The 26,813-nt window shown below is 41.1% G+C and overlaps 1 protein-coding gene across 1 annotated transcript in view; it reads left to right on the top strand.

Annotated features, from left to right (window-relative positions):
- The window catches only part of MTX2 (metaxin 2), an 81,014-nt gene that overhangs the window by 40,248 nt on the left and 13,953 nt on the right, over positions 1-26,813 (top strand). The window contains exons 4-7 of the mRNA XM_073646884.1: positions 11,385-11,457; positions 18,731-18,807; positions 21,680-21,772; positions 26,691-26,729. Of these exons, the coding sequence (XP_073502985.1) occupies positions 11,385-11,457; positions 18,731-18,807; positions 21,680-21,772; positions 26,691-26,729 (282 nt within the window). The remainder of the gene's footprint in view (positions 1-11,384; positions 11,458-18,730; positions 18,808-21,679; positions 21,773-26,690; positions 26,730-26,813) is intronic.

Here is a 26,813-nt window from a genome sequence, read left to right as displayed (position 1 = left end):
TTAGTCTTGAATCAAGCAGAAGTATGCATGCACGGCCTCATCTCAATCACCTGTGGGACTGATCGACTCCCAGCGATCAGTAAGTTATCCTCTATTCTATGGAATTTGGGAAACCCTTTAACACTAACCACAGGATATTTAGAATGGATTAGTTCTGACCACAAGGACCCCCAATCATGGGCGGCTGTCACAATGGCTGATTGTTTGCACAGCTGGCTTCATACAAGTATATTGAACATACGAAAAGTGATGAGTCTATTTTCATAAATGACTGGGGCCATTTGCATCAATTCTGAAATGGTTTTGGAGCGATCTGACTGGGTGTTGAGTGTAAATGCCTATTCGATGTGATGGTTACGGTGTGAGATTACTGGAGTTTTACATCTTTTAGATTTGTGGATTCCCGCCTGGGTCACATTACTGACTTTCATACCTTAGTTCTGGCCTCTATATACCCCTATGAGTTTTGTATTTTGTCAGCTAATTGCCAGTTATGTACACGGACTACTCCATCAGTCCATCTGTTTGTGAAAGTGTTGTAAATGATCCCAAACAAGGCGGCAATTATCATTGAATGTGTATGTATTGGCACGAGTTCCTAATATCCCGAATCATTTAAAGTAACACATTTAGAGTCATTCTTCTAGTTGGGACGAGATCCAAATTTCAAGGATCCTTGCAGCTGTTGCAATACGTTATTAAGCAATGGATGAAGGATACCGATGCAGCAACTTTTTTTCAAATTGTTTTTTTTTTCTGAATAAACTTAGTTTATTGCACATTTAAAAGTCCTCAGATATCGTAAAGTGACAACCACTGATGGTAGCCCTTACTGACCACTGAGCTCCCTCTGAATGTGCCACTTGATGACATCACCCATGTTTTAGCCACGGTGCAATGGGCAGCACTGGCGTATTTTGCATCTGTTGATGCAGTGGTCGAGCGATCCAGTTTCTCTCAAATTTGCCAGCTTCCAACAAGTGGGTCTTTTGCTGTCATTGTACACCCACACAGGGTTTTTATGGCATTTGAAATGAAACCGCTGTGTGGGTCAGTATTTGTTATCATTACTTATTGGTGCCAATAAAGAGCCACTTTTCTGGATGCCACTGAATTATTTTTACTTGGCAAATATATAGGAGGTAAGAGTAAGCAGGATACTAGTAATCATATGTATTGGGGGTATCTATAACTTAAAGGGGTTGTCTGCAGTCATAGTTTACATAAATTCCCCTTAAAACATTTTCTTTATTAAATATATATTAAAAAAGGGTATTTTTTAATATAAATATATATATATATATATATATTTAATAAAGAAAATGTTTTAAGGGGAATTTATGTAAACTAAGGTATTTCTGATGTCCTCTCTTTAGATTAATACTGTAAGAAAAATTACAAGTCTGCAGTCACTCTGTTGTAAATCCCCACATTATGCACACTGCGTGCTGTGAGGGTCTTCAGGTGCCGGCGCCAAGAACAGCGTGCGCGTGACCACAGGTATGCGATTTGCATAGATCCCGTCACATGCCGACTAAATGGGTGCAGCCTCGTTCAATGAAAATGTATTGAGCGAGGCCGGATACAGTCTAGTTTGAAAGTGGCCGGATACAGTCTAGTCAGAATGTGGCCGGAAGTATCGCTCCCTGCCAGCACTGGAGAATCCTCACAGCATGCAGTGTACATGCTGTGAGGATTCACAAGTCTGCAGTCACATAGAATGACTACAGACTTGTAGCCTAGGGCTGGACAACCCCTTTAAGTATTCTGTGGCTGGCACACTGTTAAACAGGAACCCCAGGATTTTTTATATTGCCTATATATTGCAGCGAAGACTATTATTAAAGAGTAATGTAGATATTTTCATGTTTGCCTCGTGAATACCAGTTTCAGGTTTTTTTTTTTTTTTTGCCATGTCTGGGTTGTCTGCCAACTTGATTCCTTTTTCCCCTCTGATATGGTTCACCTAATGCAAACTACATTTTCCATGATGCCAGAGTAGTATCATGTTGCACTTGTTCCTTCAGTCTGTCTCCCCCTACTATTTTGCTGCTCCCTTAAAGTAGAAATGATATTGCAACATTTTTGAAGAAAAACTAACTCTGCTGAAGATGAAGCAGCAACAAACTTGGTAACAAATTCTCTTTAAGGGTATGGTCATTGTCAGGGAAAATTTTCACTTGGCCTATCAATATGGGATAAGACAGCCCTGCCTATACTAGTTTTCAAAAAACTTGAATTCCCTGTAAATATCCCTTTATTATTCAGCACGTTGTAAGCATCATTGTATTCCGGAGGCTTCGCCTGAACATAGCGATGTAATAAGAAGACATAGGACACGGTTTGAGGCAGCATTAATGAAATAAAACAAAGCATATATAAGCAGCAGCTTACTATTCCCCTGGGAATGGGGATGCAGCCTCAAAGGCCCAAGGCATACAACTACAGCACAAGCACCAAAGTTTCAAAAATGGAAAATATAACGTCCATCCGGGTTGTAAAAAGTGTAAAAAAAACAAAACAAAAAACCCCCCATATTAGCTTAATTTCGATTTTAGTACAGGTCTTTTGTCAAGCTTGTACACAGCGCCTTTTAATGAATCGGTAGGTAATAAAATCATGTCCTCAGCAATAGTTAGTGTGACCTGCTTGTTTATTAAATTATAGTTAGAACTCAAATACTAATATAAACATGCATCACATATATATTGGGTGCATATCATGAACCTTAAGCGTTTGTTCAAATATTATAAAATATTACAATGTAAAAACATAGTAAAAATCTGTATAATCTGAATGCAGTCTTGGTCCACACAAGTGTGCATGTGTGTAGTCGGAGCAAGAATGTTTGCATGGATAAGCCAGTCACTACCCTGGCATCTCTTGGACCAAAGCATCCTTGGTCAGCTGACCAGTGTTGCTGGATTTCAGCAGCACAATAAGGAAAAGTGTGGCCCCTCTGTGCAAAGTAAAGTCAGTTGTTTTTTTTTGCATTACTGGAATAGACCATTGATTTTATTGCTATTCATTGGCCTTCAACTCGATCTCGAGCCATGGCGACTTGATAGATGAACGCTCTGTAGCAAGACCGATCTTGTGCAGGCCTAGATAGGTCCACCAGTATCTTCTCTGCCGTTATCTTGATAATATCAAGATATCAGGTTGCTGGTGTTCCTCTTCGCCTTGTTCCTTATATTCTTCTGACTATGATGTCCTTCTCCAGTGATTGCTCTCATGATGTGTCCAAAGTAGGCAAGTTGTAGCTTGGTGGTCCTTGCTTCGAGTGACATGTCTGGCTTGATGTATTCCAAAAGTGATGTTTGTGTTCCTCTTGCCATCCATGGTATTGATAACTGTTCTTCAGCACCACTTTTCAATGGCGTCAATTCTTCTTCTGTCTTGTTTCTTTATCGTCCAGGTTTTGCATCCTTATTTTGCCACAGAAAAGACCAAACTATGTATAAGCCATGTCTTCGTCGCCAGTGAAATGTTCCTCGATTTGAAGACCTTGTCCGGTGACTTCATTTTTGATTTTTCCCATGGCTATTCTCATATTGACTTTTTTGGTGTCATTGCTGAATCTTGAGGGATTATTGATCAGAGTAGCTTGAAGTCCTTACAACTTTCAGTTGCTTGCCGTCCATCTTAAATGACTCCCGGTCGTACCTGGCAGTAGTCCATATCTTTGTCTTTGTGTTGAGTGGCAGTCCCATGTTCGAGCTTTTTATCCTGACACTCCGTAATAAATCCTTCATTCCATCTGCTCTTGTTGCTATCAATGTTGTATCGTCTGCGTATTTAAGATTGTTGATGATTAGTCCAGCAATTTTCATTCGTTCTTCTTTTTTTGGCAACTCCAGCCTTCCTCGAAATAGCTTATAAATTGAAGAGAAATGGTGACAAGATGCAGCCTTGTCTGACATCTCGCTCTACTTTGAACCATGCAATGTCGTCATGTTCTGTTCGCACTGTTGCTTCTTGGTCGATGTAAAGGTTCCTAATGAGGCTGATCAGATGGTTGGGCACACTCGTATCCTTCATGGTATTCTAAAGTTTCTGGTGATCAACACAGTAGAAAGCTTTGCTGTAGTGCTGACCATTGATACATTAATTATATTTAATCAAGTTAATTAGATAATATAATTATATCTGAATGTCTTCCTGATGCCATCAGTTGGATCACTTTTAGACTTCTCGGCAGTATTGTTACTTGCGGCAGCTTTTCTTGTCTCGTGCACAGGGTCACCTTTTTAGCAGTCACCACCGTCTGTTATTCTGATGGTTGTTGATGACTAGACATTTCCATCAGTAACATTATCCAGGGTAAATCTAGTGTCAACAAGCCATCTTCCCAGTATGGAAACAGCAGGAAATTTCTTTCTTTCTTTTTTTTTTTTTGGGGTGAACATAGAAATAGCTTCCACAATGTCAGATGAGGCCCTTAATGATTCATAAGGCCCCGGTCAAGGTCACGGAGGTAAAGCAATCACGTAAGAAACACTCAAAGAATAAGAGGGGTACTTTTCCAATTAGCCTGACATCTCAATCCAGAAGCATCTGTCGGCATCTAATCCAAGTTCCACCACTTCCACATGTCCTATATATCTCTGACAATCATACAGGATGGTGTTCTCTTTGATCATTAATATTATAACTCTATAGGGATGATACAAATCCAGACAGCGCTTCAGTTTACTATCTAGATTTACCTTTTGAAGGGGGGGTGACTCCTGAAGTATCTGTTTCATAGGAAGACATACATATACATGATTGATTTACATAAGACACTGCAGAAGAAAATTGACCCTCTCGGCATGAAGTTCAGCACAAATCATTTTATTACAAGAGCTCAGTTAAACTGTAAAAGGGGTTGTCCAGTCCTCACACCGGTGCTGGTGCTGGGGGCGGCGTTCATGTGGCCACATTCCGACTAGACTGTTTCCGGCCTCACTCAATATAATAATAATACTAAACTTTTTATTTATATAGCACCAACATATTCTGCAGCGCTTTACAATTCAGACAATTTACAGACATCATCACTGTCCCCATTGGGGCTCACAATCTACATTCCCTATCAGTATGTCTTTGGCGAGTCAGAGGAAACCTGAGACCCTAGAGGAAACCCACGCAAACATGGGGCGAACATACAAACTCCTTGCAGATGTTGTCCTTGGTTGGGATCTGAACCTAGTGCTGCAAGGCTGCAGTGCTAAACACTGAGCCACCGTGCTACCCAATATGCATGCATTGAGCGAGGCTGTGCCTACCTAGTCAGATTGTTGCTGGGAGTATGCATATCACATACTGCACCGGAGAATCTGCACAGTGTGCAGTGCATGCGATGTGAGGATTCACAAGTCTGGAGTCACATATAGTGACTGGAGACTTGTTGCTTGGGACCGGACAACCCCTTTTAAGGGCACTAACCCTTTAGACTTAAAGAGTAACCATTATTTTATTTTTTTTCCCCAGAAATTAGTGGTACACATGAAAATAAGAAACTTTGTAATATCTTATTATAGAAATCCACTTCCTTCTCCTCCTGAACTGATCATTTTCAAAATTCTCAATTCACTGGTAAAACCTGTCTTCAGTGAATACAGATTTTCCCATTTCTGAGATAGGAGATGACAGTTGGTGCTCATAGAGTTCCATGGAACTTTCAGTAGAATGTATGGCTTCCTCTTGCTCCTCCCCACTCCCATAGTGTTTTACAACCACCAATTGTCATCTCCTATCTCAGTATTAAGAAATTCTGTCTTCACTGACTATAGATTTTCCCTATGAATTGAGAGTGAAATATAAATCCAGGAGAAGAAAGAAGTAGATTTCTCTGATTTTCATGTGTACTATTGATTTATGAAATAAATAGTTACTGTCATTTTAATTTTTAATTAGTGTGAACCCACCGGTATGGGCGTGATCGGCTGATTGTCCCCCGACAGATGATGACACATGATGTTGGGGGAAAATAGGATTTGGCATTTAGGAATTCCAATGTCCAATCCTTTTGTTCCCTCAAGAGAAAATCCGCTGCAAAAGGAGTCTGACAGCCGTTCCCTTGTAGAGAACACGGGAGTGTCCGGCTGAGCTCTCCTGTGTTTGGGGGAGTTAGGAGAGATCAGTTTGTCTGACAGCTGTCTAATGTGTAATATCTAAGTAAGTAATGTTATTTAGATACAAAGTTATTCAATGTATATGTAGTCTGTTATTCTGTGCAGTTTGAAGGTTATTTTTTTGAATGCAAATTCATCCTTTAGGGTACATTCACACATCCATTTACGTTTTATAATTTTTTTTCATCCTCACAAAAATGTATTTGTGTCTACTGTAGTGTCTGTGTTAAAGTGGTTTTCCACTGCTCGGACAAGCCCTTCTCTGTCACCATATTTCCCCCCATGTAAAATCACAGTTATACTCACCTCTGGTGCTGGCGCTGGTCCAGCGATGTCGACGCCTGCTCTCCCTGGGCTCACGTGACATCATTATGTCATGTGAGCCCTGCAGCCAATCAGCAGCCGCTTCACTCTTACCTTCTTTGGACATAACTGACATCCAGGAGCAAGTCAGAAAGCAGCAGCGTGATCTCGCGTCTTCTGGATGTCAGTTGTGTCCTAAAGAATTGAGTCGGAAGCGGCCACTTAATGGCTGCAGGGCTCGCATGACATAATGATGTCACGCGAGCCCGGGGAGAGCAGGCATTGACATCGCTTGAACGGCGCTCGCATTAGAGGTGGATGGATATAGGTGGTGTTTTTGTACATGGGAGAAATATGGTCAGCAAATGATGAGAAGAAAGCCTGAGCGAATGTTCCCTTAATGAACTAGGCATTTCTATTTCCTTTGTCAAAGGACTGTGACCATTGACAGTGTCAGAATGTGTAATGGCACACCCTGATCACAAGGGGGATTAGTAGCACCCAGTTATCAATTTATGTATACTTTTCCAAGAGGATTAGTAAAGCAACAACACAATGCAAAAATTCTAAGTATAGAAGCTCCAGAATTGTATTTTTATAGGAAATGAATGTATACATTAAAGCATTAGACCTTTCTCGTCCTCTTTAAAGTAACCTGTACAACACATTAGTTAATTATGTCAACTCTTTGGTCAAAACAGTAAAGTCCACATTAGATCCTATATCGCCTCGTTTCCTCCCTTTTATGAATGTCTTTGTGATCTCGATTTCAAATTCGTTGACATTAAACCGGAAGAGCAAATGTTAAATAACTAATGGCTATTGAGACACAGTGTTAAATCCGTTCCCAAGAATCTCTTTTGCTTGACTTCCTTTTGGCTGCACAAGCAGAGTTTTGTCATTTCTCTGCTGTCCGACTCTATTATCCATTGTTTGATAAGTAGAAGTCTGAAAGCCCTTAGATCATCCGCACAGACCCCACTGTAATGCAGACACAGCGTCTCCTGAGCCATCTCTAAAACCCCACGTGATGCCTAGAAAATAATTCGGACACAGGCTAGACTTCATTTATAGGCCATGTATTAATTTTCCATTAATCATACCAGGCAAGGCCAGCAAGAAGATTTTATTCCAAAGTGGGTGATTCAACCGTTCATCTAGATAGTACAGGGAAAAATGTAATCTACTGTTAGGAGTGGGACAATAACATGTAAAATGGCTAGATTTTACATTTATATTATTATTAGTATTATTGTTGATTTTTTTTCGCTAGAAGATAAAGGAGGTCAGCAGTAAGGCTATGTGCCCACGATGCAGAAATGCTGCATATTTTTTCTGCTTCTCCCTGGCAGGAAAAACACATGCGGTTTTTACATGCGTTTTTCCTGCCAGGTAGAAGCGTTTGTCAAGCTTTTTTTCATGTATTTCTGCATGCGGGTTATCAAGCGCTTTCCAAGCAATTTTAGCATCACAAAGTGCTTGACAACTTGTTCACACTATATAAATCCATGCAACCGGCATGGATTTATATAGTGTGACCAAGTAATAGTTAAAAAGAAAAGAATAAGAGTGGTAAAAAATAAAGTTTATACTTACCTTCCGATGTCCTCCCTGTGTTTTCTCCGCTCCGTCCAGTGTCTTGGGCGGCTCGCGGTGGTGTGAAGGACCTGCGGTGACGTCATTGAGTCATGTCACAGGACACATGACTCAATGACGTCATGGCAGGTCCTTCACAACACCGCGACCCATACAGCAGACCAGACGGAGCAGAGAAAACGCCAGGGGCCATCGGAAGGTAAGTATAATCTTTATTTTTTATTTTAAATTCTTTTTTTAACAGGTTCTATGGTACCCAGGTCTGGATGAGTCTCCTCTTCTCCAAACCTGGGTACCATCCGCACATTGAACCGTGTGATATCCGCATGTGCAGATGCAGTGATGCGGATGTCACGCGGTCCAATGCAAGTCAATGGCAGCGATTACGCTGCGTGTCCGCAAAATTAATGGACATGCTGCGTATTGTTCCGCAATGATAATCCGCAGTGGAAATTTCCACAGCATGTGCACAGCACATGCGGATTATCATTGGGGACTGTGGGGCACGTATTACCAAGCGTTTTTTAAGCGTTTTAGCTGTGGAAATTCCGCGGCAAAAACGCTTGAAAAACGCATAGTGGGCACGCGGCCTAATTGTATCACGGCGGTAACTCACATGCCCTCTCAGTGCCGCCCTACTCACCTTGGTCACCGTACGGCTTCTCAACATGGCCGGTCTCTGCAGGAATTTAACCCTGCTGTGCCCTGCCGAAATTAGATTCCACAGCCTATTCCGTTCCTGCAGGTCCTAGAGTAGGCAAATCCACCCACCACTCCTTGCCCGAATGTTGGTCCCTAGTTAGCTCATCTTCTAGTGTCTTGTTTGTATGTTTGCTTGTATCGATTTCTTCCGTTATTGGCCTGGCTTGCCACCCGTCCTGTCTGACCCCTCAGCTCCTGACCTTTGCTATGTATTCTGATCCTGTGCTGCCTTCCCCGACATTGGACCGTCTGATCTTGTCTCTGTCTCGTCTTCCTGTACCTTGTACCCGCGTCTCTGACCCTCTGGTTAACTGCTGCAGTCCCGGAAACTGCCCTGGAGTGGCACCTGGTGTCTACCGGCAGCCCAGCCTATCCACCCCACCAGAGGCTCTAGTGAAGTACCGGTAGACACCTAGTCACACCCCTCCAGGGTAAGCCTGGCCCGTGGCGCAGTGGGTCCACATCCGCCAGTATTACTTTCGCCCTCCAGAATAATAAATGGCATGTGAGGGTCTTCTCCACGTTACAGCTTTTCACATGCGACACTAAAATTCGAAGGACAATTTTCCCCCCATTCTATTCAGCATTTTGATGTTTTTTATTGCCGGTGTACTGGTTGACTTCTCTTATTTTAGATTAATAGCTACCTGAATTAAATGTTACCATAAGGCCGGGTTCTCACATGTGTGCTCAAATCGCACTACACAGCCAGACCAATGGGTCTACAGACCGAAACGAACTGCTTCATAGCCATATACAAGACGGTTGTAGTCAGTAGACCTGCCGGCTGGGCAGCTATTGTTATCTGAGCATATATCAGACTTTTGAACCCAGTTTTATGGTTTTCAATCAGAAAGTAACAGTACTTTAAAAATAAATAAATTGGGCCTTTAGTTAAATTCATCTTATGCTTTACTGGCACTTACCTTGCACGTGGTTACCCAAACATAGTGTGACCATAATCTAAGTCTCACGTCTGTTACTACTGATGGGGGGAAAAGTTGGAAGTCAATGGGATTGCTTTATTAAAGCTGTCCAATTTTTAGGCAGTGCAAACTTAGAGTAGACAATCCTAAAATGCAGCGAATGGGATTTATGGTGGTTGATAAATCCGGTGCATCTTCATACTGTCAGATTGAAGTTTATCGCATTTGTTAGTTGGCTTGCTCTGCTCCACAAAGTGTCGAAAATTTTCCGTGAAATTTTGGCACACGAGATTGGGATTTAGGCCATGCCCATTCTTCAATCGGCCACGCTCCCTGGTTGAGCGTGACAAAAATGTGTACAGAACATGTCTAAAACACATAACAAATGTGGTGCAAAGAATAAAAGACTGTTTTTGTTTTTTTTTTTTTTTTTTTTAACACAGATTAAGTTAAATTTTAGTTGTATGTAGTTTTGTAAATCAGCCCACTAATATTTTAGTAAGATAGCTAGGAGGTGGCATCGAGATTTGATTGGTGGGATCCAACCTCTGGATCCACTGAACACGAGAACGAAGTATCACTGCTACAACAGTGAGTGCCCCTTTTGTTTCTGTCAGATCTTATGTTTTTATTTTGGAAAGCTGAATGGTTCACCCACCAGACTCTGTAAAATGACGTTTCTGGAGAATGGTGTTCTCTAGCACTCCTTTCCAATTTAAATGGTAATTTGTGGAGGCAATGTTGAGTGCAACCTGCAACCAATAATCCAAGTGTTCATTTTTTTTGACCCCATTGACAATTATTTGATGCAATGTGGCAATATGTCAGTGTTTACGCCACACGAGTCCTCTTGTAGCCTTAAAGGGTTTATCCGTTCCAAATCGATAAGTCACTCTCGGTGACTGCAGACTTATGAATCCCCCCAGTGCATACACTGTGCACTGCGGGGATTCTCCGGTTCAGACTCTGGATTGGAGGGTATGTATGTATTATACATACTCCCAACCACTGGACGTGGCCTCACTTCCATGGACCTATTGATTTGGACTGGACAACCCCTTTAAGGCCCCTATACACAAGCAAATGTTGGGAGAACCCAACCGATACTGACTACAGTCTAATGAGTATGGGGGCCACGGCCGACTAATCGTTGGGGTAGATATTGATTGGGCATGTCTGATTTCGGACTACCGATCGCATTGTTCTGGAGATATGTCAGCTTTCTGCTAGAGATCTCCGGAGCACGGCCATATGAGCCCATGTGTTTGGGAGAGCCAGCTGAGATGGCTGTCGGCTGAAGCATCCTTCAGCCATCTAATGAGAATGTCCGGCCTTAGCCTTGGAGCCACCAGCAGTCATGCTGATACTGGAGAACATATATCATGACTATTGTAGGTAATTTTGTGTCTTTCTTATGTTATTTATTGGCGTTTCGTTTCTTATTCCAATTGCCATTTAATTTCCCCAAAATGAACAGCTTCCAATTATTGTGCGCCAATTCTCCCGAGGACCCTGTACAAACAGATATGGATGTGCACGTACGTCTTCACATGTCTCTCCAGTATGGGTAGGCTTCCTTTTAACATTTTGCACTTATGGTACAAGTCTACCCCGAGCAGGAAATCTTAGTAAACATGTTTAATGACCCGCTGAATATTGTCTTTTGATTTCTTTTTTTTTGTTGTTTCTTTGCCATCAGCCAACAAATGGTTTCTCTCTGTTTTTCAATGTCTTTCAGGCCTTCTTACAAATGTGCAATCTGCCAGTCCAGGTGGTTTGTAGGGCAAACGCTGAATATATGTCTCCATCTGGTAAGCATGGTATTAATTGAAGACGCTGTACGCGAAAGGGGGCTCGGGATCCATAGCAACACCACGCAAGCCTTCCGGTCATAAATATATCCGCATTACTCTGCACACTTATTTTTCTTCCTACAACTTGTAATTCTTGCTGCTTGAAAGGGCTATAAAAATGATAAATCTAAGCATATTCTGTTCACCTGTAAGAGCTGCACATTTCCATTCGCTAAGAGAGCAAAGTTATTTTTTTTCTCCTCCATGCTGCATAAGTCACCGTCAGGAGCTTGTGTGTGGAGAAAGCCTGCGGCCACTTACATGTGCTGTGAGGCGGCGGGAAAGTCACCTTCCCTAACTAATGTTTCAAATTATGGTTCAAGCAAATTGAAAATATTCCGTTTATGTCTAAAAAAAACCTGCGCGTTACGTACCATTACTAGAAAATCCCTCCCAGGAACATGATGCCTTCCGATACAATGAGCGATTTGTCTTCATAGTCCATAGTTTTTGTAGAGTTTGTTCACACTCTTGGCTTCCATTTCTAGAAGACATATGATTGATCCATTTCTTGCTGATTGAAATGGATACTGATGGATCCCATTCCTTTAAATGGGTTCCAGTATTTTTGATGCAAGATCATCAGAGATGCCAGAAAAGTTTTAGTCCCTTAATCAAAAAAATGTAGCATTCTACTCATAGACCAACGGCCCATAACCATAAAGGTCTATCGACTGGAAAAAGTCAATGCTTCCCATTCTGGCATTACTCAAAGGGTAGGGTCACACGACTGTTCTCTGCATCTGGGAAAAACTGTCCCATTGCTCTGATCAGACTTTGATCCGAGTGGCATCAGTATTTCCCTGAGATGGAGAGAAAAAAAAAAGTTTCTCCACCTTCTCCATTCTGTCAGTCTGTGAAAATCAGACCACACTTCGATTTTTTTTTTTCACAGACCCATAAACTTGCATTGCCTATTTTTATTTTTTTTTGATCCGATACTAAAATCAAAGTCTTGCATGTCTCCGATTTATTTTTTTTTCCCGCATACCACTCAGTCCAAAAAAAAAAAAAATCGCATATGTGCAGTGCCCAATAGAATATCATAGGTACAAGTGCTATCCGTGAAAATCGTGAATAGCACTTATCTGAGAAAATCGGTCGTGTGTATGTTCCTGGAGAATGAGAACGGTGGTGCCTCCACCAAGGGTGGCAAAGTAATGGAGCAGTGAATTCCTCTTTTCGTGCCTTGACTTGAACGCTGGCAGGGGCACTTAATGAGCAGATGTCCACCCTCTTTTGACTTCAGGAAGGACCTTTTAAGTAAACTAAGGGTTCATATTTCTACCGACTACTGTCCTGATCGGTAACACACGTAGGAAGACCTGTACGTAAATAGGAAGAGATATTCACATTTTTTACTCTTTAAGCTCAGTATGTGAAATCTCTGCTTGCAATACAACTGGGCTTTCTTCAGAGTGTTCTCTTAAGGCGTGCACTTTCACCCGTCCCTCTCAGATGCTGCCTATTACAATTTGGCAATAGACTTACTCAGATGTAGACCTTACGGCAATAGACTTACTCAGACGTAAAACCTATTTATTGTATAGAAGCATCTAATGAGCATGTGCAAAGGTCATTATGAAGGGAGGGAGTGTAGGGTCAGCTGTGCATCACCTGTTGGGAATGGTGAATCCTGTGTTATCAGCTGTGTATAGACATTTGACCTTTTATTGCAACATTGCCTCTGAAGGTAATGAGACTCCTGAAAAGTCTTTTGTAAAGAGCAGGAATTATGGGTCTAAAATTAGCCTGAGTATGAAAAATGCATGATTTTATAAATATATTTTTTTAATACAGAATGTGATATGAAAAGAAAATATAAAAAAATATATATTTAACACAAAAACCTGACTTTAAACAATATAATTTTCTACATTCCCTTTGAAGGAGTACCCTGCAGACACTATTTGCTCTGCTGAGCTGTGCACTACCGTGCAGAACAGAAGTACATTAGAAATGGAGCTTTGATGGCTCTGCATATCAAGAAAATATCTAAAAATAATAACCACTCTACGGCTATTGTAGGTGTTACAATAAAGAGGATATTGATCTCCAAAGGGGAAGGTGCTGAGCTGACTTTTCTCTAAGCATCAATTGATAGAGAAACTAATGGAAAGCTTGAGCAAGAAAACGGAGGAAGAGTTATTAAGGCTGCTGAGGCCAAATGCTTCAAATATAGTATCGGAAAGCAGTTAGTACAGCGGGGAGACATTGGCCTTTGTGCCAATACTATGCAGCACAAACAGATTGGGAAAAACATACAAATGGTCACTTTCACGCCGGCTATTTATTTCAATCTCTCGTCTCGATTTCATGCTCTGTTTTTCTTTTAATGTATGTAATTCACACTGATATAAACCTCAGTGTATCAAATCTTATAGTAGCGTGCATTGGGGAACGTAGAATGGATGATGATTGTTATGAATGTTCATAAATATTTAAATTGTAATAAATAGTAATAGATTTTAACTTCCAATTGGAGGAAAAGTAAACTTTTTATATTTACTGCCTGTTTTTTTTGATTTTTCAAGTCCTATTTCTTGTCATTTTAATCTTCTCAACAACTAATTCACATAAAGTAGTGTTCAAAATAATAGCAGTCTAATATGATTCACCAGAGTAATCACTGTTTTTGGTATAAATTATATTACCACATGTCAAACAATTTACCAGTTGGTGCAGTAGATTCTAAGAAAACCAACAGACTCAGCATTCATGATCTGCAGGTTTTTGAGTCTGTGGATTTGAATAATTAATTGAAAGGGATGTGTTCAAAATAATAGCATTGTGGAGGTCAATTACTGAGGTCAATCATTCTGTGAAGAAACGGGTGTGAATCAGGGGGCCTTTATTTAAGGGTGAAGCCAGCACATGTTGTACATGCATTTCTCCTTGAAAGCTTGAGAAATATGGGTCCTTTGAGACATTGTTCAAAAGAACAGCGTACTTTGATTAAAAAGTTGATTGGAGAGGGTAAAACTTATAAAGAAGTGCAGACAATGATCAGCTGTTCAGCTAAAATGATCTCCAATGCTTTAAAATGGAAAGCAAAACCAGAGAGACGTGGAAGAAAACGGAAGACTACCATTTGAATGGATGGAAGAATAGCCAGAATGGCAAAGGCTCAGCCAATGATCAGCTCCAGGATGATCAAAGACAGTCTCAAGTTACCTATGAGTACTGTGACAGAAGACGCCTGTGTGAAGCTAATCTCTTAGCAAGAAGTCCCCACAAAGTCCCACTGTTAAAAGACATGTACTGAAGCAGGTACATTTTACAAAAGAACACATCAACTGGCCTAAAGAGAAATGGAGAAATATTTTGTGGACTGATGAAAGTAAAATTGTTCTTTTTGGGTCGAAGGGCCGCAGACAGTTTGTCAGACGACCCCCAAACTCTGCATCTAATCCACAGTACTCTCTGAAGACAGTGAAGCATGGTGGAAGCATCATGATATGGGCATGTTTTGCTTATTATGCTGCTGGACCTATTTACCGCATACCAGGGATCATGGACCTGTTTGCATATATTAAAATACTTGGAGAGGTCATGTTGCCTTTCGCTGAAGAGAATATGCCCTTGACATGGAAAGGATGAATTCCTGGCAGGTGTGTGCTCGCTCACGATTCATTCACTTTGGTTGGGATTGGGGGTGATTGCTTTCTCTCTATACAGGAAGACCATTAATAATATCAACAGCTTAGCTGCCACTACTTTAGTTCTTAGGGTTCATTCACACTTTCGATTTTTCAACATATGACAAAACTGTACCGACTCTACTGATCAGAGAATGGTCCAAGTGCCATCCATTTTTCTTGTAAGAGGAGAGGGAAAAAAAAAGTCTCCATTCTGACTGTCTGTGAAAATCAGACCACACGGACTCATTGGCTTGCATTCCAATTTTGATTTGATCTGCAGATCAAAATCAGACATGTCTCCGTGATTTTCCGCGAACCACTTGGTCCGAGGAAAAAATTGGACATGTGCACAGCCCAATAGAATGATAGGAATGAATACTATCCATGAAAACCACAGATGCCACTCGTACGAGAAAATCGGACGGGTGAACGAGCCTGCCGAAGTATGTATGGTATGTGGGAAGGAAAACCTGACACCTGACTCCTCCATCCGTTTTAAGCCGAACAATCAGAGGTTTCTTCTAACCGTGACTACAAATTGTGATATCTGTGACGTTCTCTACACATATGGACATCTCCACTACAATAGCTGAGCAGATCCATTCATTAGCTGCTCATGTCAAGACTGAGGCGTGAGGCACAAGTACCTCCTTCCCCACCGATGGCACCAGCCCGTTGCAGTAAGATAAATGTGGTCTCCGCTCGTGGAATGGTAGAACTACATTTTCATCCTGCGTGTTGGTGCAGTGCATTGATGGATTTGACTTTGTATACATTACATTCGCTCAAGTGGATTTCTTTATTTTCTTGGAATTTTTTTTTTGCAGCGTGATTGGCAGCAGGATTGTGCATCGCATGACGAGGGCGAGCAAATTACACTACTAAAATAAAACGCCAGAGACCGTCACCCACTTTTCTGGGCTACACAATGTATTTTAGATACGCCATGCCCCTTCTCTCGAGTAGAAGAATGTATGGGCGGTTTCCAGTGCTGAATATGGATGCCAGAATATGAAAAGATCTGTCCAGCAGCAACACGGCAGTACAGTGTGAATGAAACCTTTGACTCTTCGCAGTTCAAAAAGCCTTCCTTCCTTTTGTCATACACTTTAGAGTATGGATGCAGATGAGGTCTTTGTTGGTGCTGTGCACCTCATCCATTACCCTTAGGCTGACTGTGAGCAAGAGAAGAGGGAATCTGTTGAAAAGGACCATGACAAAGCCTGCTGTTAGCATGAACTCTATGTGAACCAGGTCTAACAGCAGGTTTCCTGCATGTGCTCCAGGGGAACATTTGGTGAAGAACACTCGAAAAGCTATAAGTATCATGTGAAGCCACAGGGAAGTACAGATTTCTCCACCGCCTTCGTATGGCAATCCTTCCTCTTCTGGCTGTGAAATCATTGTACTCCTTTTAGTAAGATAGGGGAAGAAAACTTATCTTCCAGTAAAGTTTGCTTTGAAGAGTCTCCGGGTCACGCCAGTACGTTCATGCAGTATATAATATACCATACACTTCACGTGGTGGTCATCTGGGGCTTGGGTCTACCAGGGATGTCATTTTCATAACGTTTATCTATTCTTTATTAAAAGAGAAGTCATCCGATCAGTCCTTTAGATTGCAAATGTTTACCAGGCAATAAGGTCTCCTACTAATAAGCCTACTTTGGACACATCATATTAAGAGAGCAATCCCTGGAGGACATCATGGTTGGAAGAATAGAAGGAACAAGGCGAAGTGGAAGACCAACAACCTGATGGCTTAAACGTATCAAGATAATGACGGAGAAGACCCTGGTGGACCTATCTAGGCTTCCACAAGATCCATCTTACTACAGATTGTTCATCCATCAAGTCACCATGGCTCGAGATCGAGCCGAAGGCTGTTAAATAATGATAATAAATAGTAAACAGTCCCTCTAAAATTAAGAAATTACCACTAAATGTAAGTGAGGTTTCCTCATCTGTCAAGAGAACACACATTTTAATTTGGCTCAAATTTCTGTACAGCAACCTCTAAGAAGGAAGCTCCTTCAGCAATCAGTGGATCCCCTCAGATCTGCCATTTTTATAACTGCTGGAAATTAGCTGATATTACTGGAGAAGGTTTTTTTACATTTCTCTTTAGAGCACTGGTGTGTTATGTGGTAGCTATTCAGATAAATGGGTGACCATATACCGGTAGTACTTTGTGGCACAGAGTCCACTAAAGTAGGTTTTGCATTCCTACTTTTGATGACTGCCACTGATTAGAATATTACACAGGAAACAAGGGTGTCAGACAGGTTAAAGCCCCACTCCGGTGATTTATTTTCATTTGCCTGTTTATGGGTCATGTGGGTAAGTGTAAGGGCTCATTCACACGACCATTTTTTTTTTTTTTCTTCCTTGGCCCAAGTGGTCCGTGGAAAATTGCGGAGACATGTCCGATTTGGATCTGAGGGTTGGGTCAAAATCGACAATGCAAGTCAATGGGTATGTGCAAAAAAATCACTGACCCATTAAGACTGTCAGAATGGAGAAAGTGGAGAAACTTCTTTCTTTTTTTTTTTTTTAATTTCTCCATGTGCAAGAAAATGGATGACACTCAGACCAAACACTGATCAGAATATTGGGTCTGTTTTTCTTGTACGTGGAACAATCAAACATGTGAATGAGCCCTATTGATGAGCAGTAATATATTGACCAGTCGCCGTATTCCTCCGCTTTCAGCAGCGCTCCGGCGTCACGTCACTGCATTTGTGACCTGACGAATCACACAGTAGATGATGTATGGAGCGGAGGTCACTTTTTGAATTTTCTCAATACAAGGCTAGAGAGAGCCCTGTCCTGAGTCTCAGACTAAGGGCTCACTCACACTGCCGTATATTGCAAGAGAATCGGGCCGATTATGCTCCTTATGCATATAGTCTAAGCCTCTAATAACATGAATGCTATGGCCATGAAGCGGTGACCCATCTGTCGTACAGCTGATCCAGATAGTGACTAATGGATCTCGTTGACACTTAATGTTGCCTTTTAGGAGTCCATTAACGATTTAATTGAATTCTGTGACTGGGTCCTATCGAATCCACTGTAATGCCACATGTAATGGCTTGTCCATGCCTTAAAAAAAGAATACACAAAAATGCCATGCATGATATTTCCACACATTCTGCGCTGAATAGCTGGACATTTGATCCATTGAATGACCATACTAATTCTAGTTTTGGATCTCCGGTGGCTCAATGGCACATGTGCACCAGAGATTCAAGTGTCCGCTTTGGATTTCTGTCATGGATCGTTTAGTGATATAGACAACCTGTGGCAAATCCGTGACGTAAGATCATAGCCTTTCTGATCTGGACTCCATTATGGGAGATGTAGTGGTAGCCAACTCTCCCAGAAGGACATAATACCATACTGAATAGAATTTTTAAACGCTTGACAGAAGAGAAAACAACGTTTTTTTTTTTTTTTTATATATATTGGTGATTTTTCATTTTTTTAAGTTGTAAATGCCCAATCTGTTTCTCCAAGTCCCCGCGTGAGTCTTTAACATATCTCTGTTCAGTGTTCTAGTGATTACATAAAACTTTTATGTCCTACAGGTAAAGTTCCTTTCATCCATGTTGGGAATCAAGTAGTATCTGAACTGGGACCAATAGTTCAATTTGTGAAAGCCAAGGTAAGAATTGGAACAAAAAGTGAATCAGCATTGTTAATGAAGGGACACTTAACCGATAGTTATATACAACCCCTGGCAAAAGTTATGGAATCACCGGGCTCGGAGGATGTTCATTCAGTTGTTTAATGTTGTTGAAAAAAAGCAGATCACAGACATGGCACAAAACTAAAGTCATTTCAAATGGCAACTTTAGGGCTTTAAGAAACACTAAAAGAAATCAAGATTAAAAATGTGGTACTCGGTAAGGGTAATTTTTTTCAGACCAAGCCGAGGGAAAATTTATGGAATCACTCAATTCTGAGGAAAAAATTATGGAATTACCCTGTAAATTTTCATTTCCAAAACTAACACCTGCATCAAATTAGATCTGCTCGTTTGTCTGCATCTAAAAAGGAGTGATCACACCTTGGAGAGCTGTTGCACCAAGTGGACTGACATCATGAATCATGGCTCCAACATGAGAGATGTCAATTGAAACAAAGGAGAGGATTATCAAACTCTTAAAAGAAGGTAAATCATCATGCAATGTTGCAAAAGATGTTGGTTGTTCACAGTCAGCTGTGTCTAAAATCTAGACAAATACAAACAACATGGGAAGGTTGTTAAAGGCAAACATACTGGTAGACCAAGGAAGACATCAAAGCGTCAAGACCGGAAACTTAAAGCAATATGTCTCCAAAACAAGAAATGCACAACCAAACAAATGAGGAACAAATGGGAGGAAACTGGAGTCAATGTCTGTGACCGAACTGTAAGAAACCGCCTAAAGGAAATTGGATTTACATACAGAAAAGCTAAACATAAGCCATCATTAATACCTAAACAGAAAAAAACAGGGTTACAATGGGCTAAGGAAAAGCAATCGTGGACTGTGGATGACTGGATGAAAATCATATTCAGTGATGAATCGCGAATCTGCATTGGGCAAGGTGATGATTCTGGAACTTTTGTTTAATGCCGTTCCAATGAGATTTATAAAGATGACTGCATGAAGAGAACATGCAAATTTCCACAGTCATTGATGATATGCGGCTGCATGTCAGGCAAAGGCACTGGGGAGATGGCTGTCATTACATCTTCAATAAATGCCCAAGTTTACATTGATATTTTGGACAGTTTTCTTATCCCATCAATTGAAAGGATGTTTGGGGATGATGACCTAATTTTTCAAGATGATAATGCATCCTGCCTTAGAGCAAAACTGTGAAAACATTCCTTGAAAGAAGACACCTAAGGTCAATGTCATGGCCTGCAAATAATCCGGATCTCAATCCAATTGAAAATCTTTGGTGGAAGTTGAAGAAAATGGTCCATGACAAGGCTCCAACCTGCAAAGCTGATCTGGCAACAGCAATCAGAGAAAGTTGGAGCCAGATTGATGAAGAGTACTGTTTGTCGCTCATTAAGTCCATGCCTCAGAGACTGCAAGCTGTTATTAAAGCCAGAGGTGGTGCAACAAAATACTAGTGATGTATTGGAGTGTTCTTTTGTGTGTTTGTTTTTCATGATTCCATATTTTTTTCCTCAGAATTGAGTGATTCCATATTTTTTTTTCTCTCTGCTTGGTCTGAAAAAAATTACCCTTACGGAGTACCACATTTTTAACCTTGATTTCTTTTAGTGTTTCTTAAAGCCCTAAAGTTGCCATTTGAAATGACTTTAGTTTTGTGCCATGTCTGTGATCTGCTTTTTTTCAACAACATTAAACAACTGAATGAACATCCTCCGAGCCCGGTGATTCCATAATTTTTGCCAGGGGTTGTACATTACCTGTTTTTTTTCTCATCATCGAACATAAGCAGGGCCCGACTATGTGTAGTGTTTCCCATTGCGATTGTTGAAAGAAAATTAAGGCACTTTCTAGCGGTTGCCCTATAGCATAGCCGCCCTGTTTTAGCTGTATACATATTAGAAAAGGTGAACCTAACGATTTTGGTGGGAATGGCTGACCATATAATGTGTATGAGGGTGGTGGGGAAGAAGGATTGAGCATGTTGAATTTTAGCATGAATGGTCCTTTTTCAGCAGGGAGATGAGCGCTGCCTTGGAAGTGTGGCAGTGGCTTGTATACCTCTCCCTATGGATGTCCCAGCATGCACATTTATAGCGGCATTAAGAGAAATAACTGTCGGCAAATGAAACTTTTGTCCCTCATTTGTGAATATATTTATGATTTCAGGTTGGTTTTATTAAAGGGTTATTACCATCTTTGCATTTCATGGCTGTGACGGGAACAACACTGTCCAGCATGGCTCCTATTTCCTTTAAAGGTGCTTTCTGTTTTCAAAAAACCCTACCCTCCAGCTGCTGTGGTGTTCTTTAATGCTACATTCCCACGATGAGATTTTTGTGAGTTTTTGATGTTGCATATTTTCTTCACCTACTAAGTATAAAATAGGTTAATTGCATTTTTTAAAACATATGCGGCATAAAAAACTCACCATTAACTCATCATGGGAACACAGCCTTAAAAACCACCCAAAAAAACTGTTCAATTTTCACCTTACCTCGGTCCAGTGAAGACTTCACATCAACAGCGCAGCAGCCAATCTGTGAGTGACTCATGCCGTCAACTCGGGCTGAGCCGCTGAAATAATATTTTTTGTTGCTTCCGGAGCTTGAGTTTATGAAATATGGGATGGATTCAAGGTGGGGAACGCGCTCCCCAACTCCTTATTCATTATCAGCCTCTGTTCCTCTGTCCTCTGATGATATAGAATAAGTCTTTGTTCTGGATATTTACATGATTTCCCTGCACTTGATAACTTCTGACCACCCTCCAGGTTTTGATTTCATCTTATATGGGCAAAGTCTTTGTATAATTTTTTGCAAATAGAAGACCTGGCGATAACGCTTGCTTTTCCTCACGTAGGGCCATGCACTTAGTGACGGCTTAGATGAAGTCCAGAAGGCAGAGATGAAAGCGTACATGGAACTTGTTAATAATATGCTTCTGACAGCAGAGGTACGGTATGTTATGCCATCGTGTGACTGTAACTGTCTTTTTTTTTTAAGTTTGTGTTCTTTAGCTTTTAAGGATATTAAAGTGAATCTGTGAGCTCGTTCTACCACCCCCCAACCAAGTCCATGTGTGTGTGTGTGTGTATAGGTGATCATTAGTGAATCCAATACCTTTATTAGATACAAATGCTGCTCTGTTGCAGAGAAATCCATTTTGAGAAGTGATATGCAAATGAGTCTGCAAGTGCTCTGGGCGGGAAAGAGCACCTCCACTGCCTTGGCTTCAAGTTCTATTCCCAACTTAAGAGCTCATTCACATGTCTGTTTTTCACACGTAAAAATGGACCTATTATTCTGTTTGATCAGAGTGTGGTCCAAGTGTCATCTGTTTTTTCATACGTGGAAAAATTTAAAAAGAAGAAAAAAATAATTCTACACTTTTTCCTTTCTGACACTCTGAAAATCGATGTTATTCTAGTGCGGTCCGATTTGTTCAGACCCATTGACTTGCATTGCTGATTTTGATCTGACCCTCAGATCAAAATTAGACTTGTCTCCGTGATTTTCTGAAGACCTTTCAGTCCGTGAAAAGTCACGAACATGTGAATGTCCCGATAGACCATCACAAGTACAGATCGCACTCATATGAGAAAATCGGATGTCTGAATGAGCCTTAAAGGGGTTGTCCACTACTTGGACAACCCCTTCTTGATATAAATGTTTGGCACTGAATAAAAATAAAAACACATATACTCACCTCCCGTGCTGGCGCAGTTCCCGCGGTGTCAGCACTCGCTCTCCCCAGGGCCCCCGTGCTATTGTTGTGACAAGTGACCCTGGTGTCTAATCAGCGATGGCGTCACTGTCTCCACCTTTGGACAAATCGAAGAGGAAGTCCAGGGTTGCAGCTGATCTCTGACTTCCTCTTCATGTTCAATTTGACAGATCAGCTGCGACCCTGGACTTCCTCTTCGATTTGTCCAAAGGTGGAGACAGTGACGCCATCGCTGATTAGACACCAGGGTCACGTGTCGCAACAACTGCACGAGAGTCCCGGGGAGAGCGAGAGTCCCGGGAACTGCATCAGCACGGGAGGGGAGTATAAGCTTTTTTTTTTTTATCGGGCCCAAGCGAGGGGGGGTATGAGAAGGAGTTGTCTTTGTAGTGGACAACTTCTTTAACTCCGCACTCCACTTGGTGATTGACAGATAGCACTGCCGCAACATGTCAATCACCTAGTGTTGGGTGGAGTTAGGCTGAGAGTAGAGTTAGGACCTGAGGCAGCGAAAGTTCTCTGTCCCGCCCAGAGCACTTGTAGACTCATCACTCCTAAAGTGGGTTTCTCTGCAGCAGAACAGCGTTTGTGGTCAATAAAGTTATGGATACATTTGTGTCCTTATCACTTACACACAAAAGTACAGCAAGAAGCCCAGGAAATGACGCAGCATTGGATTCTGGGTAGTAATAGTAATAATTTTATTTATAAAGCGCCAACAAATTCTGCAGCACTTTACTATGCTGCCCCTACTTTATGTTGCTGTTAGATGGGGCATCAAGAACCTGGTGAGAGATTCTCTTTAACTAGAGACATTTATCAAATAAGTGTGAGGGCAGCGAGGGGGAGTTACCCATAGGAATCAATCCGTTCATTTTCTTATGGCCAAATTAAAAATGCAAGAACCACTTGGTAGAAAATCCCTCCCCCACCCTTCAGAAATTTATAGCACGTTCTATGCATATGCCATAATGGCTTGCCGTGGGAACATTCTTTTAAGGGGGTCGTTTTGGACTAGAAAAAGAGGCTGCTTGTTATTCCTATCACTACTATTTGCACCATTCACGTCCATTGGAAATAGTCAAATATATGGGCTGCAATACCACACACATCCTATGGTCAAAAAGTGGCGCTATGTCTAGTTAAAAAAAAAAAAAAAAAAAAATCTATATATATATATATATATATATATATATATATATATATATATATATATATATATATATATATATATATATATATATATATATATATATATATATATATATATATATATATATATAAAATTTATTTTTGTTAAATCATGGACAATCCCTTTCATTTGGTGTTTAAGGTAGAGCTAAACAAAATTCTGTGTACATGGTAACCAATGCACCTGGGAATTTGGCTCGCCAGTTCTTATTGCTAGATTGGTCACCGAAAAGATCAGGGCTAGTTACTGGAAATATCCTAAAGATTGTTCTGTGTATGAGACACCTTGTATTTTTTGTGCATTTATGTCATTCTTTGTATCATCAGTCATCTGTTTCGGCGTGGATCAGTAGTCCACATGTATAGTGAATTCTCTACTGCAGACTCGCGGACCTTCCTGTAATGTTAGTCTCCAGTCTCCCTGGAGTACCGTATGTACACAGGCTATAATTGTCTCATACCCCCACCTGCTGGGTTCCAGATTAGGATGATTCATATAACGAGCAGGTCTCCGATTCTGAAGCCGATCATAGTCCAGGCATGAAGCAATTCTACATGTTGTCCTCACTCTGCTGGAAATGACGAAACGCTCGTCCTCATCGCCTCACTCAGCCATCACGGCTGTACAGATACACGCTGCAGGGAGCGTTACTGCAATATACACTGCACCGCTGTATAATCTGTAATGTAGGCGCAGCGTGTAGCAGTTAGTTTTCATTTCCAACCACCATTATTAATTGTGCAATTTACCATCATCACAGCACAAGTCACTATGACGTGTCTGTAGGTTTTAAACTGATCATCAATTCTTTTGCTAGCTTGGTCTAAAGAGTAGATGACACCTGAATGCTGCAAAATACATTTTCAAATGCCACAATTAGTATCAGTATAGTGCTTTCTAAGAAATAAAAAATTTCAAGCTTGTTGCAAAAAAAACAGCTCTCCCCCACCCCCTCCAACAAAAAAATAAATAAAATTGACATACTATTGGAGTGCCTCCTCTATGTAGATCTCACGTTTCCCTACTTGGGTCCTTGTTGAATCTTTAGACCCATTTACACAAGCCAATAATTGGTGAATGTACATTAGAACAAATGCTCATTCCTGATTACTGTTCGACCGGTGTGATAATTTTTATGCATGCATAAAAATTATCATTATCGGCAGGACATCGCCCTTGTGTGAATAGGGAATATGCTGCTGATTTAACATCGTATTGTATGCATGGTAACCGGTTAACAATAGTTCTGTCCCCATCACTGTTTCGTTGGCCTTTGTAAACAGAACAGAAATGACGGCCAATAGGCTTGTATATAGCCGACCAATCGGCGTGTAACGGCCTGTCAAAAGAGGCGATTGGTCAGATCGTACCCACTGATAATTTGCCAGTGCCCACATTGCAAAGCGGCACGGATTGCCTTATGCCTCATTTCCATTTGTTGCTGTTTCTTTTTTTTTATTTTACTTAAGCCTGATAGTGAAATAAATGGAGGTAAACGGGTGCTAGAAGTCATCTTATAGATTACTATGGGGCCGTCCCTGTTATCTGCCAGTTATTGCGCCAGACTGGTACTAGAGTTGGGGTTTTTTAATCATACTTGCAGTGCATTTTGACCAGCTATATTCACCGGACCATTGCAGAAAGTGAACAATTAACCATTAGTTGTGTCGGACTCAGCCATAAAACAACTGACCACTGATACACCACTACTGGTGTATGGAACCCAGCCTCTATATTAATCCATCAGTTCCAAACACATTGGGAAGCTTCTATGTCCTTAGTGTTGCTCCTTTCACCTCTCTTGTGGCAGTTAGTTGGTTCACTACCAATAAAGTGTTGATTTTTATGATTAACCCTTGGAGAACAGCACTGCTATATTCCTGCTTCCCAGTGGCGCCCCTCAAATAGTGACCAGCATGGTTGAGCCGCTGGTCTGAACGGGGCGCGCTCCAGTGCTGCTAGGAGAGGCCGCTTTCCCTCTATCATTGGAGGAGCACATGGGCACAGAGGCCGGTCAGATCCCGCAAGCTTCAGAGCAGCACTTACAAGCTCTATATCCAAGAGCCTGCAAACATATTCAGAGTGTAGTGGTGGCCGATCAGAGGTGGTCGGTTTCTTAGACCCCTAGGCAAGAAGCAGCAAACAACAAAATTAAAAATCCTTCCGTTGTTCAGAAAGGATTTTTAATAAGATGTAAATTGCAAAGTTACTTATTTTTACAAGCACTTTTCAGTTTTACCCATTTATGCCGATGAGAAAAATCCCTTTAAAGGGAATCAATCAGCAGGTTTTTGCCATGTAATCTGAAGACAGCAAGAGATAGAGGCTGAAACACAGGATTCAGGGATGTTTCACTTGTCAAAGTGTGTGCTGTAGTTTACTAACTGTGAAGGATTTATAACTAAGAGATTAGCATTGTCTGACTATTCCGGTTACTAAGCACCTCACGGTCTAATGGACTTTGTACATAGGGAGCCTGGTGTGGGCGGGGTTAGCTTTCTCAGCTCTGCTTCATTCTAAATCTAAAAGCTCTGATTATGTCAGAACGGCTGCACCCAGTAATCTAAGTGATACATCGATGCATTCAGCTTCTCTTTACCTACATTACGCTGCGGTCAGATGAGGTAGCAAAAACCTTGTGACAGATTCCCTTTAAGTAAATTTCTAGCAGTTTTAGTATTGGACTATTTATACCCAGATATATATAAATATAATATATGCAATAAACCTACACTTGCTCCATTCTCTTGTGGATGCTCATGCTGTCATTTTGATATGAAACCTCACATATTTGTATATATCTTCCCCCAGGTTGAGTACATACATGTATCATGTATTATGTATGTGCAGGGGGTTTCTTAGTATTCGGAAGATAAAGAAAGCCCTGTGTCCATGTAAATGCCGATTCCCCCTCTTGGTTTGGATCTTTGTACATTATCATTTCTTTCCTTGCAGTTGTATATTCAGTGGTGTGATGAAGCTACACTAGAGGAGGTGAGTGACTCCGAAGCATTTATCTTGGTTAAATTTTAATGAGAAAACACTTTTGCTCACAATCGTAGGTCCCTTCTCATAAAT

This window comes from Phyllobates terribilis, unplaced genomic scaffold (genome assembly GCF_046119375.1).
Source record: "Phyllobates terribilis strain yellow unplaced genomic scaffold, ASM4611937v1 Scaffold_9__5_contigs__length_417890890, whole genome shotgun sequence".
Lineage (NCBI taxonomy): Eukaryota > Metazoa > Chordata > Amphibia > Anura > Dendrobatidae > Phyllobates > Phyllobates terribilis.
The sequence above is the reverse complement of the archived record's forward strand: the minus strand, read 5'-3'. Positions and strand labels throughout refer to the sequence as shown.